Source organism: Periophthalmus magnuspinnatus, chromosome 22 (assembly GCF_009829125.3).
Source record: "Periophthalmus magnuspinnatus isolate fPerMag1 chromosome 22, fPerMag1.2.pri, whole genome shotgun sequence".
Taxonomy (NCBI): Eukaryota; Metazoa; Chordata; class Actinopteri; order Gobiiformes; family Gobiidae; genus Periophthalmus; species Periophthalmus magnuspinnatus.
Window position 1 is genome coordinate 23,827,517 of NC_047147.1, and position 19,320 is coordinate 23,846,836.

General features: G+C 43.1%; 1 protein-coding gene across 1 annotated transcript; it reads right to left on the reverse strand.

Moving 5' to 3' along the window:
• Positions 1 to 792: 792 nt before the first annotated feature.
• Positions 793 to 19,166, reverse strand: strn3 (striatin, calmodulin binding protein 3). Its single transcript, XM_033988180.2, has 16 exons — positions 18,683 to 19,166; positions 13,744 to 13,847; positions 12,608 to 12,681; positions 12,457 to 12,535; positions 11,037 to 11,192; positions 10,718 to 10,856; positions 9,698 to 9,830; positions 9,194 to 9,330; positions 8,615 to 8,793; positions 8,001 to 8,048; positions 7,122 to 7,243; positions 6,096 to 6,263; positions 4,956 to 5,096; positions 4,713 to 4,820; positions 4,211 to 4,297; positions 793 to 3,513 (listed from the first exon to the last, which is right to left on the reverse strand). Exons 1-16 carry the CDS (start codon positions 18,953 to 18,955, stop codon positions 3,344 to 3,346), a joined length of 2,118 nt encoding a protein of 705 aa, XP_033844071.1. The 5' UTR covers positions 18,956 to 19,166; the 3' UTR covers positions 793 to 3,343.
• Between the last annotated feature and the right edge of the window lie 154 nt (positions 19,167 to 19,320).

The following is a 19,320-nucleotide window of genomic DNA, read 5'->3' on the forward strand; positions in this document are numbered from 1 at the left end:
GGTGGAAAATTGCTCTTCTGTGTTTTGACATTGATGTCGGCCCCTAAATTGGGATAAAATTATTGAGTCTTACTACAACTTTATTCTCATAGTGGCCACATAATTAATTTCTTTAATGTGAGCCTTTTACTCCATCATAAAATCCAAATCAGTTATTCTAAACAGTTGTTTGCCCTGGTGAAGTGGCTCCCAAAGTTCTGAAGACAGCATTTGAAAATCTCAATAGTTTTTAATCAAATTTAAACTTTTTTTTTTTTTTGTCTTATTTTACTGCATGCCCTTATTTTATTTGACCATAATTTATATAATGATTGATTAATATTGCTCCATAACAACAAAGCAAGTTCTTACTTATTCTGATAGAAACCCCTCACATCAACACAATAGCTAGATATGAAATGTTTTGAACCTTGAAATGATCAGATGTTTCATTTTGCAGTGCGGGTCCTGGTTGGCTACATGTTTTTTTCTGGGCATCAAAAAAGAACCTCAGCCCTATTGATCCTCTGCAGTGACCTCACACTGGGGGTATTCATTTCTCAAAATAAACCTGTTGTTTTTTATTTGATTCTAATCAAAAGTATTGTGTAATTTAGACAGGTTTTGGCCCTTGTTTATGTCTGGGTTGCTAGGTAACAGTTATAAAATTACCTCTATGTACGTCTGTCACATCTCCTACCTGTGTTTTTTATATTAAAATCTTAAATATGATGATGTTAACTGTGTTTTAGTGAAATGAGTCCAACCTGTCAAACTGCAAATAATAAAAAAAATATAAATAAAAAGAGAGAATACACTGTTTTTCACCATTTAATATTATATAGACATGTTCTGTACATTTCAACAGTTGTTTCTATGTGGTACAATCTTTAAAATTTCATCATTCAAAAACAAAACTTACAAAACGCGTCAAAACTCCTCTTTTTTTGTCCTTTTTTCGGAAGACTAGAAAAAATACTTTATCATATTATTATTAATATTACCATGCATTACACAAACTGAAGCTTTAGTAACATCAGGAAACCGTCCCTTCGTAAAAACAAATAAAAACAACCAATCCAAAGGCAGTAAAATTCAAATCTTGAGGATCCAGAGCTGTGATTGGCCGATTCGGAGGCGCAACAGGAAATAAAATTAGAATAAAAGAGGAAGAGGAGCTGAGGAAGATTCAAAGAAAACATCTAATTTAAAGTTAGTGTTTGGTTCAGGCCCTGACCTGAAGAATCCAAATTATTAATTGACCCAATAATCTTGACAGGTCTAAACTAGATCAAACCATGTTTAAACTAGGTCTAAATTAGGTCTAAACTAGGCCTAAACCAGGACTAAATCAGTACTAAACTAGGAGTAAACTTGAAATAGCATTAGTTCCTCAGCTCCTCTTCTTAACGAATCCCAAAGCTGCTCCTGGTCATGTGACATGAAGCAGGAAGTGTGGGGCAGTGACGGATCTGGACGGGTCTGTTTATAAAAAGATCATTATAAAAACTAGATTTAATTTACACAAAAACAAACAAATGAAACATGAGAACGAGAGGCGCCGGAGCAGAGTCTGAGGAGGCCAGAGCCACAGGAACAAAAAGAGACCAGTTTAAAAATTGACATATTTCTCAGTTGAGACATTTTAAAATATTTTAAATCAAGTTCTGTGAATTTATTGAAATTAAGGGATGCTAAAGAGGGGGTATTTTTGCTTGTATGGGATATTAAAGTGCTCTCTATGCTAAGTCACTCCCCCTTCAGAGCATTATCACAACACAATCAGCTGCATCCCACTAATGAAACTACTGCACATCACAACAGGTTTGTCAAGTTGCTGTGAACAGTTTTGTGTCATGTTCTTGTATATTTATGGAGGCCTTTAATTATTTATGAAAAATAAGTATCTTATTGTTTCTGCAGCTGTGTTTAGGTTTCAAATCTATATTTTGAGAAATTCTTCAAACACAACACAGTATTTAGATGTGTGTTTGACTTTGCCCTGCTTCAGCCTCGGTTTAAGAGGATCTGCCATGTTCAAGTGTAACGTAAGTGTGAGGGTTTTAACTGTTTCGTTTTTAGTGAAATATTTGTTCAGACCTGATTTTAACCTCAACTTTAATCTCAACTTAACAAAGTTAAGTTAACAATTTTAACTTAACAACATAACAATTCCCCCAAAATGTGTTTACAACTGTGTTAAAGCTTATTACCCACGGCTCAAACTAGTCTGAAGAGGATCTGAACCAGGACTGAACCAGGACTGAACCAAGACTAAACCAGGACTAAACCAGGACTATTCTGAAATAAAATCTTTACTTAATTTAGTTTTACAAATTCATAAAAATAAAATTACTTTGTTGTGTTACCCTGTGTCATATAACATCTCTGAAATCAAAGTGTTAAAACCAAGTCTGACCCGGGACCAAAGGCTGAGTCCAAGTCCAGTTTCAGTCTAGACCTGATTCCCTGGGGGCTGGAGCCAGACACAAGTCCTGATGAGACATGGGCCCGATTCTGGAGTCCAAACTAAGATCCTGGTCAAATCCAAGTCTTAGTTCAGATCTGATCCTGACTCGGATCTTGAAGAGTCTGGTTAGACCTTAGACCTAAGACCTGGTTTAGATCCCTGATAGACCCAGGTAGGATCCTGATTCATTCTTGATCCTGTTCCAAACCCTCAGATCCTGGACCAGTCCCAGTTTTGATTTCAGACAGACCCTGGTCTCAGGTCTGGTCCATAGACTGTATAAAAAAGTGGACTGAGTGAGTGTGTGGTCACCCACAGCATTCAGCTCCAAATGAAGCTCATCAACTCTAGCAGCTATAGCAGCGAATTTGGAGCCCAGTTCCATAGATGGAATTCTGACTGTGAGTATCATAGCAACCAGAGGACCAATCAGGAGCAAAGCTGTTGAAGGCCATCCCACCCCAGAATGACGAGTCTGACAGCAGCAGTTACAGAGAGAGGGGGGAAACGCTTTTTACATAGAAAGTGAACTGAAGTCAGAGTCAATGGAGCCCATGCTCATTTCCTGTTTGGAACGAGGTGCCTAGTGCGATAAATATGCCCATTTATACATACAGTCTATGGACCAGACCCAGTTCTCAGTCTGGTCTTATACATAGACCTGGTCCGGTCTCAGTCCTCGCATAGACGTATAGACCCTGGTCTCAGTCTCAGACTGAGACTCTGGTCCAGACCCTCAGACCCTGGTCCAGACCCTCAGACCCTGGTCCAGACCCTCAGACCCTGGTCCAGACCCTCAGACCCTGGTCCAGACCCTCAGACCCTGGTCCGGTGCCTGGTCCGGCCTTAGTCTCAGTCTCAGACATAGACCCTAGTCCGGTCTCAGATCCGGTCTCAGACATAGACCCGGGCGAGTGCGTCGGCCCCGGCGGAGGCGATGTAGGCTTTGGAGGGGTGAAAGGTCACGTCGTAGATGGCCTCTTCGCTCTTCTTTCTGTGAGCGGTGATCTCCTGCACACACGTCTTACTGTCAAGAGTCCAGAGCCGCACCGAGCAGTCGTGACCTGAGGGGGGATGCACACACGTACAGATTTAACACATAAGTCCTCTTATTTATTATTGATAGTTGCAGCTGATGTCATTGACATTCCCTGGGCGTGCGATGCTAACTGGAGGCACTGGAGATTTTAGTTTGAGCTTAAATTTAACACAATCTGACTGTAACGAACTCCATAGCTGGAACTACAACAGGTGAGCTGATTTGTGCTGTTAAACAAGTCCCTCCTGAATAACATTATTGTCACAAGCTAGCTAGAATTAGCTAATAGTTTTTCAGTTAGTCACTCTCAACTTTTTGTTGAAAATCAAACTTGTAAACAAGACCATGAATGCTCATATTGATCACAGGTTGTTTAAATCCATTTTGTATTTGTCTAAAAACTTCTCAGGCAGCGTTTGCTAATGTATATATTGTGTGTCCATGGCAACTGCTAAACATTCCACCACAGACATACAAGAAAAACAAATGAAGCTTATCGGGGCAGCAGTTATAGGGGCAATTTGGAGCAGAGTTCCATATTTGGAAATCCAACCACAAGTATCACAGCAACTAAAGAGCCAATCAGGAGCGAGTCTGTTGAAGGTAACGCCCCTTCCCGCCTGCACCGCTGGCTTAGCAAGCAGACTTACTGTAGAGCACCAGATAGATTCCATATTGTATTGTTATTATTATTACATTCATGTGTGTGGGAGGAGACTTACTGCCGGACATCAGGTAGATTCCGTTAGGGTCAACGGCTAAACTGGTGACGGCATCCAGATGAGCCACCATCGAGTGGATCATTTTACCTGTGACACAAACACACGATTACACCTGTGACTCAGGGGGATGGGCTTTACCTGTGTTTTTTCTTGGGAGAACCCTGTGTATACGGGCCCAGTCCATGAGCCACAGATCTAAAATACTATTTCCGGGATCACAGAGACCTTTGGCAACAACAGCAGCCACATCTGTGTCGGTCTGCCCCGAGGCGCCTGCTGTGTGAAGTCAGATGCTTGTTTAATGCTGCTCCTCAGAGTATATTATGTATCTGACTTGTTATTTGCACTAGTAGTACTTGCAGTAGTAGTAGTATTATCAGTACCTGACTTGTTGTGAGTTGTGTATTTGCAGTAGTAGTATCTGCGGTAGTAGTATCTGCAGTAGCAGTATCTGCAGTAACAGTATCTGCAGTAGTAGTACCTGCAGTAGTAGTATTTGTACCTGACTTGTTGTCGAAGAACTTGATGTTGCGGTCTTCGTGGGCGGTGATGGTCACAGGGAGCGTGGGGTGACTCACCACTCGATTTATGTGATTCATGCCTGGAACCACTGAGAGAGGAGAGGGTTAGACAGGGAGGGCATCTGACACAATCTCACAGACAGGGAGGGCATCTGATACACTATAGGAGGAGGGGAGGGCATCTGACACAGGGATATAGCAGGAGGGGAGGAAATCTGACTCACCACTGTCGCCCTGCCCCTTCAGCACCAGTGCACTCTGGGACGTCTCCAGGTCGTACAGGACCACGTCTCCAGAGCTGAAGGACGCCACCATGTGGGCAGGGTCGGTACCGTTAAAGTCCACGGAAGTGGGGGTCCCGTGCTCTGGACATAGAGACATGACAAAAGTTAGCGCCTCGGTGGAGGTCTTTTACTGTTAAACTCACAGACTGTATAAAGAAGAGGACTGAGAGTGTGTGACGTCACCACAGCATTCAGCTCTTAATGAAGCTCATCGAGGCTAGCAGTTATAGGGGCTAATCTGGAGCCCAGTTTCATATTTGGAATTCTGACCGTGAGTATCATAGTAACCAAAGAGCCAATCAGGAGAGAGGCTGTTGAAGGTAATGCCCCTTCCCGCCCGCACCGCTGGTTTAGCAGGAAGCAGGCGCTTAGCAATGTTGTCAATCAAACCTGTTGCTAACACTAGCGAGTGTGACCTCGGGGAAAGAAGGTGTCTGATTTGTCTTTTATTAATGTTCATATCTTGATTGACAGACATAATAGTGATATAAAAACCCCAGGATCATGTAGAGCGCGTCGATATGAACATCTAAAATGACAAGCCTGACATCAGCAGTTACAGAGAGAGGGACCACAGTTTTTCAATGGAAAGTGAATTGGATCCAGAGTCAATGGAGCCGGATGTGCGCCCACGGTCACTTGGTATTTGGAATGCCATGGCGTAGCAGGTTAGCCATGTCCATTTATATATACACACTATGGTTACACTACATCAGTTAAACAGAATATCTACAGAAGGAGCATTACCCAAGCAGCTGAAACAGATGCACAAGCGGCAACAATAATGGAGCACATTTCTCATAAATTTTCGACTACACACAATCAGTTTTAAATGTGGTTTTCGGACTTAAAATAGCCACGTTATGGACATTAGTTAGCACGTAGCTGCATGACAAAAAATCATATTATTGCAGTTATTATCAATGAGCTGAACTCTCCTGAGTCTGTCCCTTCTTATTCCAATGTATTTAACATGACAATATGAGGTGGTCACCCTGATGAGTAGTAGCACCAGTAATAGTAGTAGTATTCGTACTGTAGTAGCAGTAGTAGTAGTATTTGCAGTAGTAGTATTTGTACCTCTGTCTGCGTTGAAAGTACACACACAGGGGGCTCTCTCTTGGGGGTTCCATAGTTTCACAGTTCCGTCTGCAGAACATGAGAGGAGACGGTTCTTGATTCCGCTGAAAGCCAATCCCCATACGGCGTCCGAGTGTCCACCCCATGAGCCCGCCAGGACGCTGGCGTCTGAATGGACCAGAGCAGAGACACAGTCAGGACAATTTTCAGCATTATTCTTCACTATTTATTTAGGGACGGGACAAGATCTTGAGTTTTTCCCCCATATGTTTGCATTTGGATCAGACAAAAAGGGTTAAATGCTTGTGAATTAACATTTTGAGAAGCTGTCGTTCTAAAAGGCAGTGCTACAAAGATAGGAAAAGCAAAAAAAGGCCAAAACTGTGAAATGAACCACACAATTTATTTATTATAAATTAAATAAAAAATCTCATCTTGTTTTGATCTCGTGGAGCCAGTCTCGTGTCTCGTCTTGTCTACTAGAAATTCTGTCTCATCCCTACTCTTTATTCATATTAGGAAGGCTGAGTGAAGAGTCTTGCCCAAGAGCAGAATGATGGTTTGAGGCAAGGCCTGAACCAACAACCTTCATCTGCACCTGCCCCAGTTTATGGAACTTTGAACTTTGTAAGTAAAATACAAGTTTACTCCCCCATCACAAGTGCAACATTTAATGATTTATGACAAATTTTTGGTTCAGTTTTGTCAACGGGTCTCAGCTTGAAGAAAATTGCCACAGCAATTAGCAAATAAAAAACATATTATATATTTTGAATGGTTGGTGAAATGACGCCTATAAACAGGAAGCTGAAACTATACATTTTGGTTGTTTTGGTGGAGTTTTGGTTGGAGTTGGAGTGTAGTATATGTGTCAAACGGGCCTGTGGTAATAGTGTAATAATAGTAATAGAGTAATATTTACTATATGTATCGTAGGGACTGTTGTTGGAACTGTAGTTTGAAGTTTTGGTGTAGATCTGGTGCATTTATGGCACAGTTTTGGTATAATTTGGGTGTTGTACTCACCGTATGTGTCGTATGGATCCGTGTTGGTGCTGGGGATGTTCCACCAGTGAATGAAAGAGTCCAGACCTCCACTGAAGCACTGCTCCCCACTGGGAGTCACAGCCAGAGACAGGACCGGACCTCTGGACACAGATAAACAACATCAAACAGAACCAAATCAACCAAATACACAGGCTGATATAACAGAGACACCAGACTGGACCAAAGGATAAAATAGGGCCAAAGTATCAACATTTCATTGTTGACAAGGCATCAGAATTTCTCAACAACTATATTAAAAGGAACCGAAGAAGCCTCTTGTTTGAGCAGCCAAAAGCCCTCACTCCTACAACTTTTTGTCCAGTGACAGATTTGAAATTTACTTTTAGTATGGATCAGACGTGGACGAATGAGGGATTGCACAGATGTATTAAACACTGACCCCTGTGAGCTGTAAGCTTGTTATAATGTTACCTCCTCAAAAACAGACCTGGAGTTGTGTTTTGTTTCATTCACACATGTTTGAGTAACACTTTATTGTTAGTCTGTCTACATCAAAGCTCAAAATGCTCTCTTCCACCTTGTGATGTCATGAAGTGGTAGTTTTCAACAGCTACTTTTACCTTTAGGTCAGAAGAGAAATTCCAGGTCTGAAATCATCCAAATGATTCTAGTGAAGGTGTATGGAGTTTAAAAACACAGTGGAGCACTTCCTGTATTACCACATGACATCGTAAGGTGGAACAGATAAGAGACATTAAAGTGGTCGGTTGAATGCATTTTATGCATAATTCACCAGTTTTGTATCAAGTTGAAGTTACTGGTATTGCCCATCGCTGATATTAGACTGTTTATTTATTTGAGTCCAGTAAAAGTATTTAAAAATATATAAGTACTCACATGTGAGCTCTGAACGTGTACACTGGCTCCACGTCGAAAGAGGCACTTCTGAAAAACACAAAATGCATTTATTTTTACCAGAGTGTTACTGTTGAATGGTTTAAAGCTGAATGTGTGACATCTGAGGTGCGTTTGGTCTCTCTTCTAAATGATAAAAACTAGATGGACTCAGACAGCACATTTTAAAACTGTCAGGAATCAGAACTGGGAAGAGGAGAAAGAGGAGAACAGGAGATGAAGAGAGGGAGAAAACAGAGGAGAAAAACATATGCGGGAGCACGATAGAGGGAGAGAGAAGGGGATTAAGAGGAGAATTAAAAGGAAGACTCCTCAAATTCTGGCAGTAGTTTAAACATCAAATACGTTTAATAACAGTTTTTATACAAACGAAGAGCTTAAAGAAATAGATCAATGCTCTGGCTTTAAATACTCATGCTTCTCACAGAGCTGAGCTACAGTCTGGGCCCTGGTCTGGGCCCTGGTCTGGGCCCTGGTCTGGGCCCTGGTCTGGGCCCTGGTCTGGGCCCCGGTCTGGGCCCTGGTCTGGGCCCCGGTCTGGGCCCCGGTCTGGGCCCCGGTCTGGGCCCCGGTCTGGGCCCTGGTTTAATCCTTACTTCTTGGCGGGCACAGTCTTGGTCAGGTTCCATAGCTTCATTGTGTGGTCCTCAGACACAGACAGGAGGGCGGGGTCAGTGGGGTGAAAAGCCAGAGCTCGGACACCGTCAAAATGGCTCCTCAGGGTGTACTTGGGGTTCCATGTTTTTCTGAATGAGGACTCTTGACTCGACTGAAGCTACAGAGACAACAAAAACAGCTTTAGAAGTTATTTTTTACTCTTAATGCAAGAACAAATATTAGACAACATTTTACAAGACTTAAACCAGGACTAAACCAGAACTAAACCAGGATTATAACAAGACTAAAACAAAACCACACCGGGACTAAAACAGTGACTAGGGGGATTAACCGGGACTGAACCAGGACTGAAGCAGGACTGTCTAAAAAAGGCCTGAACTAAGACCAAATCAAGACTGAACCAGGACTAAACTGATCTCCAAACCAGTCTATAAATGTTAACTGGGCTAAAGACTCAAGAACCATAAGAAGGACTGGGTCCACAGTTTGAGAACTACACTTTGTAAATATTATTAATAAAAATGATGTGAAATTAAAAAGTAGAGTTTCTCTCTCACATCGTATCCGTAGTCAGGCTCATCATTTGTCACTGTGAGGTCAGCGAGGTCACCCAATCCCAGAACACTCTCCAAAACTGCCTCTCCTCCCAACAAGAAGGATTTTCCACCGGAGGATGGGAACGCTAGAGGCTCGGCTGAAAACAAAACAGATACAGCTTCATACAGAGGAGCAGAGGAGCAGAGGAGCAGAGGAGCAGAAGGGCAGAGCCAGAGGAGCAGAGCCAGAGGAGCAGAGCCAGAGGAGCAGAGGAGCAGAAGGGCAGAGCCAGAAGAGCAGAGCCAGAGGAGCAGAGCCAGAAGAGCAGAGCCAGAGGAGCAGAGCCAGAGGAGCAGAGCCAGAGGAGCAGAGCCAGAGCAGCAGAGCCAGAGGAGCAGAGCCAGAGGAGCAGAGCCAGAGGAGCAGAGCCAGAAGAGCAGAGCCAGAAGAGCAGAGCCAGAAGAGCAGAGCCAGAGGAGCAGAGCTAAAGGAGCAGAGCCAGAGAAACAGACGGGAGGTCTCACCCCACTCTGTTCCATCTCCGGAGCTTCGTGCTTCTCCAGCTCCTTCTCCGTCTTCTGTGACCAGGAAGTCGAATTCCTTCAGAGCCTCCTCTGTGTCTGCATCCTCCTCTGTTGCCAGGCTCTCATTTCCCGCCTGAAAACACAACATGAGGGATTTAGTTTGAGTTTATATTACTGAGCCTGTAGTCAACTAAAGACATACACTGTCCATTGATTGGTCGATTGAAAAGGGGGCGTGGCAAAAGCTCTAAAACTATTCTGTATCTCTGTCCATCTGACCCAAACTGCACTCACAGGGCTACACCAGCAGGGGGAACTCATTCAAAAAATACTCCAAGAAAATGTACTAGAAAACTGCATTTAAATAACTTGTAATTTAGAGTATAGTCTTTATGTGATGACTTCAAACACTTGTTGACAGTACTGCTACTTGGTAAAATGAAGTGTGGCTGGCTGTCTGTGTAATCCCTCAGTCGTCCAGGTCTGATCCATAGTAAAAGCCAAAAGTTAAATCTGTCAACTGGACAAAAAAGTTGTAGTAGTAAAGATGTTTCGCTGCTCATCCAAGCTGCTTCTTTAGTTCTGGTCAGATTGCTGGTGGACACTGCCTTATATCTGTCTGAACAGAGGAGCCAACTACTGAACGGCTTTTTAAACAGCTTTTGTTTACAGTTTCTGTATATAGGCTAGGTCTATAGAGCTACACTAAGTGTGCACTGTGCCTGAGACATACTTAGCGTATTCATACAACTTTTAATGGGTGTTTTCACACCTATTAGCATCCTGGCTAGCTCGATTGTTCTCTTTGTTTCCTTTGTTTGTTTTGGGTCTGAGGATGGCGTTATAGACGTTGTATTTTGGCTGTGTATTCATGACACAATATGATTATCTGGATTATTGTGTACTATTAGTATCGTCAATGTTTCTGTTTATTGTTGAATTTTCAGCAGTATTTTGTGTGAGGTCGGACATGTCTTGTGTACTTCTGTACAGTATTCTGTGCAGTATTTGCAGAAGCACCTGGTGTATTTTGTGTTTTTTGGCCCGTGGTTTGTCGCTCAGGTCCATCACTTCCCCCTCTCCTTCCTCGTCCTCCTCTTCATCACTGTCCTCTGCGTTTTCCAAGAAATTAAACGTCTCTAAAACATCTCCAGGGCTTCTATAAGAACAATATACAATGTTCAAAACATTTAGGGCTAGACAATGCCTAAACCAAGAACTAAACCAAGAACTAAACCAAGAACTAAACCAAGAACTAAACCAAGAACTAAACCAGGGTTAGACCAGGGCTGAACCCTGACTGAACCTGGTCTAGACCTGATCTAAAATTCATAAATACCTCTTGTCTTTCCGTCTGTCGGTGCCGTTGATCAGGGGGAGGTTTTTGTTCTCCACGGCTCCGTTGGGCTCGGAGCCGGACAGGCCCAGGAGAGACCTCACTCTCTGGGTCCGAACGTCCAGGATGGTGTCTGTGTAGCCCACCTCCTGGAGGTACCTGCACAGAGGAAGGGAAGGAGGGGCACAGGTGAGAGTGGGAGGTCACAGGTGATGGGGGAGCAGGTGAGAGGAGGAGAAACAGGTGAGAGGGGGAGGAGCATAGGTGTGAGAGGGGGAGAGAGGAAGAGAACAGGTGAGAGAGGGGGAGAGCAGGTGAGGGGGGCACAGAGAGGGGACAGGTGAGAGAGGGGGTGGCACAGGTGAGAGAGGGGAAGCACAGGTGAGAGGGCAGAGAGAGGGGGCACAGGTGAGAGAGGGCAGAGAGAGGGGGCACAGGTGAGAGAGGGCAGAGAGAGGGGGCACAGGTGAGAGAGGGCAGAGAGAGGGGGCACAGGTGAGAGAGGGCAGAGAGAGGGGGCTCAGGTGAGAGAGGGCAGAGAGAGGGGGCTCAGGTGAGGGGGGCACAGGTGAGGAAGGGGCACGGGAAGGGGCACAGGTGAGAGGGCGGAGGGAGGGGGCACAGGTGAGAGGGAAGAGGGAAATGTCACAGCACACTACATTCACAGACATGGTGGGTAAAGTGTCTTGCCCAAGGACACAACAACAGTGTAAAATGTCTAGATTTAAACCATAAACTGTATAAAGAAGTGTACTACAGGTAGTGAGTGTGACATCACCCACAAGCTTTGGCTCCAAATGAAGGCTAGCAGTAGTACCAACATAGCGATCAAAGAGCCATTCCAGAATGAGGCTGTTGAGGGTCGCCCTTTTCCTGCCCACATCGCTGGTTTAGCAGGGAGCGGGCACTTAGCAATACTGTCAATATTGTCATCGCTTTTTACATAGAAAATAAATAGAAGTGAATAAGTGAATACCTACCTATACCTATGATTTAAAGCCCCACCTCCAGTTATCACTTGAGAATATGATCATCGTCAAGTAACTGCAATGTATACTTTGACATCTAAAATATCTTTTAAATCAGGAGTATGTATGTAGTAGTTTATTTATTTTGGATTGCCCCTTGCTTTTCAAAGGGGGTCCATTTGACATTTGAGATGTAACTGAACTTTAACCTAATCCAAGAATCCCATGCATCTCAGAACATGTTTGTGCAGATCTAAACTACAGGGTTAGCAGGTTTTACACATAAGACCCCATGGAGACACAGAGAGGGCATCTGACACACAGGGAGGGCATCTGACACACAGGGAGGGCATCTGACACACAGGGGAGGGCATCTGACACACAGGGGAGGGCATCTGACACACAGGGGAGGGCATCTGACACACAGGGGAGGGCATCTGACACAAGGGTCTTACTGTCTGAGCAGCTGTCTTCCCTGTTTCCAGGTGAGCTGACTGTTGGGAGGAACCGTCGACACGTCAGAGTCTCTCGTGTCTGAAACAAATGACAGATGAAAAAGCCGCTCACATGGACGACATAGATGGATAGAAGGAGCAGATGTCTGACCGGCGTCGAAGCTCGGAGACTTGACCTCGCCCTGGTTCAGCTCTGTGCCGTACTTTAGTTTGTGATATTTTGCTCTGGAAAAACAAAACACAAAATCAGTAATTAACTTCTAGAACATGATTTAAATCAGCCCTATTGTTCTTGTGTCTCTACAACATAATGATCCATGAGTGTCACAGATTATAACTATAATGTGCACATTTTAAATCACAATATTCATCTAAAAGAACAATAGGGCTGGGAAAAAATTACTAGAATTTGGTTGAAAGTCTGTTTTGCAGAATAGGTCTGATTTAAATGAATAGATTCAAACGCTGCTTTTACTAGTTTTCCAGAATATATTATATAGAAAGTACATAGAAAGTAAAGCACTAAGCACCCCTGTAGTACACATGTAAACACTAAACACACCTGCAGTACACGTGTAAAGACTAAACACACCTGCAGTACACGTGTAAACACTAAACACACCTGTAGTACACGTGTAAACACTAAACACACCTGTAGTACACGTGTAAAGACGAAACACACTTGTAGTACACGTGTAAACACTAAGCACCCCTGTAGTACACGTGTAAACTCTAAACACGCCTGTAGTACACGTGTAAACTCTAAACACACCTGTAGTACACGTGTAAACACTAAACACATCTGCAGTACACGTGTAAAGACGAAACACACTTGTAGTACACGTGTAAACACTAAGCACCCCTGTAGTACACGTGTAAACTCTAAACACGCCTGTAGTACACGTGTAAACTCTAAACACACCTGTAGTACACGTGTAAACTCTAAACACACCTGTAGTACACGTGTAAACACTAAACACACCTGTAGTACATGCGTAAACACTAAACACACCTGTAGTACACGTGTAAACACTAAACACACCTGTAGTACACATGTAAACACTAAACACACCTGTAGTACTCATGTAAACACTAAACACACCTGTCGCACTCGTGTAAACACTAAACACACCTGTAGTACATGTGTAAACACTAAACACACCTGTAGTACATGTGTAAACACTAAACACACCTGCAGTACACGTGTAAACACTAAACACACCTGTAGTACACGTGTAAACACTAAGCAGACCTGTACTACATGTGTAAATCGTGCAGTAAAAATACCTCTCTTGTTTTAAGGCGAATTCCAACATCTTTATTCTGCGGACGAGGTCGCTCTTTAGGTTCTCCTGTCCTTTCCTCTCGCCCTGAAGGAACGCGATACGGGCCTGAAACAAACACACAAAGTAATGCAATTTAAAGTGCATATGGTTAGAATATTCAATATATTTACATCATTACGTTTTAAGATTTGACTAAAAATATTTCCTTGTTTTTCTAATTTTGTCATTTTTGTGAAGTTTATAATTTTGCTTCCTGGTTGAACATGGGCAGCGGATGTGACATATGTACATAGAGGTAATTCCATAACTGTTACCTAGCAACCATAATGTAAACAAGGGTCAAAGCCTGTCTAAATTACACAACAGTTATGATTAGACTAACAAAAACAAATGACAACAGTTTTATTTAGTGAAATGAAGGTGTAACCTTTGGATGGAGTATTCTGTGTTGATGACAGAGGCAGAAGGATTCTGTTTTACAACACAGAAATACTGGACTTTAATTCACAAACTACTATCCCAACAAACCAGGACTAGAAGAATATATGAATCTGAATCTGTCAAATACACATTTGACAGAACCAAAACCAATACAATGTGGAACTTTTCATCTTCAACATCTTATTTGAAATAAGACGTTACTGCAGCCATAATAACTATATGCTGAATTGTCCTGAAATATATCTAGCTAAATAAGCCAATATTTGTTTGTAGGGAAGTCAGGACTTTAGACAGGTCTAAACCAGGACTAAACCAAGTCTGACCCAGGTCTAAGCCAGTTCTAAACCAGGTCTAAATCAGGTCTGAACCAGGTCTAAACCAGAACTAAACTAGGTCTAAACCAGGTCTAAACCAGGTCTAAACCAGGACTAAACCAGGACTAAACCAGGACTAAACCAGGACTAAACCAGGTCTGAAACTGTCTAATAGTAAGAACACATTTTATCAAATGTTGGACGATAAAGTGGTAAAAGTGACATCAGCAAAGGTCACGCAGGGGTCAGTCGGAGTCACATGACCAGGGTGTTTCTGCAGCTGTTACGAGTTCTTACTAAAAACATATCCCATAATCATCAACAAGCCATTTTTGTTTACTACTAAACAACTAAATATACACATGACACATTAAAATAGCTTAGCTAGGTTCAAACCAAATGGCAAAGTTGTTTTATTTTGCTATAGTTGACCCCTCGTACTCAGGTCTGACTTAGGTCTAGTCCTGGTCTCTAGTATAAGGTTCCTCGTATAAGGTCCCTTGACTGAGGTCCCTCGTCTGGTTCTAGTCCCTGGTCTAAGGTCCCTAGTCCTAATGTAGTCCCTGGTTTAAGGTCCCTAGTCCTAATGCAGTCCCTGGTTTAAGGTTCCTATCCCTGGTCTAAGGTCTCTGGTTGAACAGGTGTAGAGCGTTAGGCTATAGATCTCTTTTGGAGGGTGACGTGATGTTGTCAGCTGTTCTTAAGCCCCTCCCATCTGAGCTGCACCTGGCGGCTTGGATCAAGCACTCCTCGGGGAGTCCCATCAGACCACAGGGCGAGAGCGATCACCCCTCAGAGGATGTGTGAGGGAATGTCAAAACAAAACACAGACAAGTTCAACAAGCAAAAAACACAGCAGTTCGATTGTAACAGTGAGAGAAAAAAATATATTCAAATTTGTGATTTTGATTCCATTTCAAAATATGGTGCAGCCCAAGCTGCAACTAACCCAATTTTAAATCAGCCCTATTGTACTTATGTGTGCTCTGTAGTTCTAATCTCTGTCACCAGTGGATCATTAAGTTATAATTTGCACATTTTAAGTCACAATATTCATCTAAAGAGACTCAATAAAAGAAACAAATCTGCTGACGTCTGTGTTAAAAAACTCCGATGCCCAATGAAAGCTGACGACGCTGTAAACGTCACAACAAAACGCCGCATGTCGTCGGTGCCCCCTGTTTTTAGCTGCACATCACACTAGCGAACAGCCCTTTTTTCATTTGTATCAAAATGATGCTGCCGTGTCCTACAAGTATCACCGATTAAAACAATAAAACTGGAGATGAAAGTGTGTACCCCAAAGTAGGCGTGTACATAACAGTGGCCATGTACCGGTGGAGGTGAAAACGGGGGTAGATCGGCAAAACGAAGTCTTGAAAATAAGAGATTAAAGATTACTCAAACATGAGTCACTCCAAATATAACTTCAGAAGCTCAATGAGAAGAAACGACTAGAACAGGGATAAAGATCTGAAAAGTCCAGTTTCAGAAAAGCTCTGATTTAACAAAGTTGAGTTTCACTGTGCTGGGACTTCATTTACACATTGAGCTAAAATCTGTTGGAGTTTTACATTTTTGTAGCTAAAGAAAAATCCTCCCTTTGAATCCTCTGTATATTTTGTACGTCAGATTATTCAAATGTGGATTACAGTCTTGTCTCCAGGATCCTCCCGAGTTTCACTGAGCGAGAATTCAGACACTCAACACAAGCAAAGAGGAAAACTTGAGAAAATGTACTGTTTTATAAGGAGAAAGTGACTGTGTGAGTGTGGTGAGAGGCCAGAGGGGCAGAAGGAGCAGAAAAGCAGCCACATTTCTGTAAATCTGCCCCAGTTTGGCTCTGGTACGGAACAGAAGTATCTCAAGTAAAGAAAGGGAGAGACAGAGGAGGGAAACAAGAACTGAATGATATGAAGACAACTCGTAGAAAATAAGTTATAATTTTAACTCCCTACACAAGACAATGAGTATTTTAGCTGGTGTAAGAAACAGACAAGATTTAGGACTGTGAAGTAGGACTGCAAGATTATCACAACTGAATCAAAATCACAATTTGAACGTACGATATTGGCAAATAGAAAAGGCTGTCTGCAATTTTTAGCTGCCATAATTTCTGTATAAAAAAAACTGTTAACCCTGTAGATCAGAAATGTTCTGAAATGTGATTCTTGTATTACTTGGCCAGTTCACAATTCAGTCCTTTTGTCAATTCTTGTGGACGTGTTTAAAATGTGAAATTTGAACAGAATCCTTTTATTAAAAATCACAAATCTAAATCGCAATAGTCGCACAACAAAACAAGTCCATATAAACACTGGCAAAGTCCAAATGTATAGATTCTTAAAGTTACCCATTATTTGTGATCTTCGGACTAACAATGGGTAACCTATTTATTATTAACTATTTCTTCCTATTAGTGTGACAACAGTGCACTTTTGGTGTCTCTTGTCCCATTGTCTTTCTATTTAAATAACTTTAAATTTTGAGCCCAGTAAGCACTAGGACTCAGGAGTAGGAGTAAAACATTTACGCAAATGGCTATCAAATTAACTGTATAAAATGTCAAATGTTTTGGAGTCTTCCATCTTGCTGCTGTGACCTGTTGTTGGGGTCTATATTTTTGTGTTGTTAGGTCCTAAAAATGTCTTTGTTTTTGGGAGAATCTAGTTAATACATTGATTCCCCAAAGTCTGTCCCTCCACGATCAAAGTGTCTTAGGTTTCTAAATAGTTCACATTTGACTAAGCCACTGGTCCCTTCACCTTAAATCTGAGGCCTGTCCTAACTTCTGTCATGAGCCCAGCTGCTCCAGTTACTGTCCCTAACATTGACATTAGGATTAACAACAATATAAACCTCATTATTTCACACTATTACAGAGTTATTACAGACTCTGCTTTAAAACAAATGACCCTCCGTGAGTCTGTTAACATTAAATCCGCTCATTTACAAGTGAAAGTTTGGACGCTGACCGCATTTGTTTGTTTAACAAAGCCTCTGACAGAGCGCAGTTAGCTTTAGCCTAGCTGCGGCTAACGGGAGCTAGCGTGACAAACCAAAATAGCTCCAACCCCAGATTAACGACAGTCTGCCAGGCTCATGGGGACTTCACCCCCCGCTGACTCTTCCGGGCAGTGGAAACAGATTAATGATCAGTTTTGTAGTGAATTATACACGCAAATAGCTCAAAATATACATCTCAGAAGGCTACAAAGCTAAGGGCTAATGGAGCTAGCGGTCAGCAGATGTTGCCACTGATTTCCCTTCTAAAAATACTTAAAATCACAGAAATTGGATCAAAAGATATGTTTGAACAATAGAGCCAAGTTTATATGCCATAATTATACAATAAAATGTGATCAAATCGTCTTAAACCCAACGCCTGCTTATGGTTGAGTTAGCTTTTATTCACGCTTTCTTGAATGGAAAAATAAACAGAGGCTTAGTGAAGACAAACGGAGCTGACAGTGGACGTCTCTTGGTCCAGGACATGTCCCTGATCCGAAACATGACGCACAGATTCATAATGATCATTCTCACATTAATAAAACCGTGTTTTTGACTCAAAAATTGTTGGGTCACTTTTTATAGCCCTTCTGTCTGTGACGTCACCACGCAGTTTTTAGGTGACGCAAATATGATAAAAAAAAAAAAAAAATCTGGTTTAACATATTTTCTAGGATATTTTTTTGTGTAAATCTTGCACCTTTGCTTTGCGAAGTTAAGTTATTATAACATTAAATCTGAAGTTTAAAATCAAATCTTAAAACATAAAAGGCCGCAGTGGAAACAAAAGTTATTGAAATGAAGCGGATCCTCCAGGACCATGTCACTCATTTAGAGACTGACAGCAACAACAACGGGACGGAGGCTGGATTTAACAGAACACGGAGATACTAGGGTGTAAAATAAACAGTGACGAAATCTAAAAATATATTTAGATTGTGTAAAAGAGAGTGAATGAATGTGGATACAGGCAAATGGAGATTTGGGTTCATTTTACGCTCTGTTAAGCCATTTCCCTAAAGGTTTAAATGAACTGCATGCTTCAGTAAAGTGTCATGAATGTTGAATGAGTGTATAATAGGTCTAAGGTCATTAGATCGCCCCTAGCGCCGCTATAACCCGGGTTTGTGTGCCTCCCCCCGGCTCCGTGCGGCTCCGTGCGGCTCTGGCTCTGACCTGGAGCTCGGCCCTCTCCACTTCCCAATGCGCTCTCTCCATCTCGAAGCGGGCCCACTCGTGCTGGATGTAGTGCAGGATCCCGGGGATGGTGTACTGCTGCTGGGGCCGGGGCAGCTCGTCGGCCTGGTGGCTCAGCATGACACCTCCTGGAGCTCCGGACAGAGGCGGGGCCGCGCTGCCGTTGTTGCCCGGCGGAGAGTGCTGCTGAGGCGGCGTAGCCTGTCGTGTCTGTCCCGCCGTCATCCCCCCCGCTCCCGGGTGTTCGTCCATGTTTTACGCGCCTATATCCGGGTAAAGTCAAAGCGGAGAGTCCTCCCTGGAGCCCGGAGCCAAGTCCGGGCCGTGACTGCGCGGGGGACGTAGGATTATGGACTGGGACACGGGGTCTGTGTGCGGTGCTCCGCGGCCGCCATTACGGCTCTGAGCTTCGGTCAGAGGAACAGGAGCATGGGCAGTGAGAGGCGCAGGAGAGAAGGGAGGAGGGAGCAGATCAGAGGGAGGAGGGACACGGAGAGGGGGATAGCAGCGGGAGGGAGAGAGGGAGAGAGGGAGGGCAGTGAGAGGGTTAGAGAGCGACAGTCTGCTCTGAGGCCACAGGGAGGCGCTGCAAGGCCGCAAGAGATTGGAGAGTTTTA

Excerpts from the sequence above, each read along its gene's own strand:
- strn3 (XM_033988180.2), bottom strand. The coding sequence starts at position 18,955 with ATGGACGAACACCCGGGAGCGGGGGGGATGACGGCGGGACAGACACGA. Across the intron at positions 11,193-12,456 it reads GGAAGACAGCTGCTCAGACA|GTACCTCCAGGAGGTGGGCT; the intron begins GTAAGACCCTTG and ends TCCTCTGTGCAG. Across the intron at positions 10,857-11,036 it reads GACAGACGGAAAGACAAGAG|AAGCCCTGGAGATGTTTTAG; the intron begins GTATTTATGAAT and ends TTGTTCTTATAG.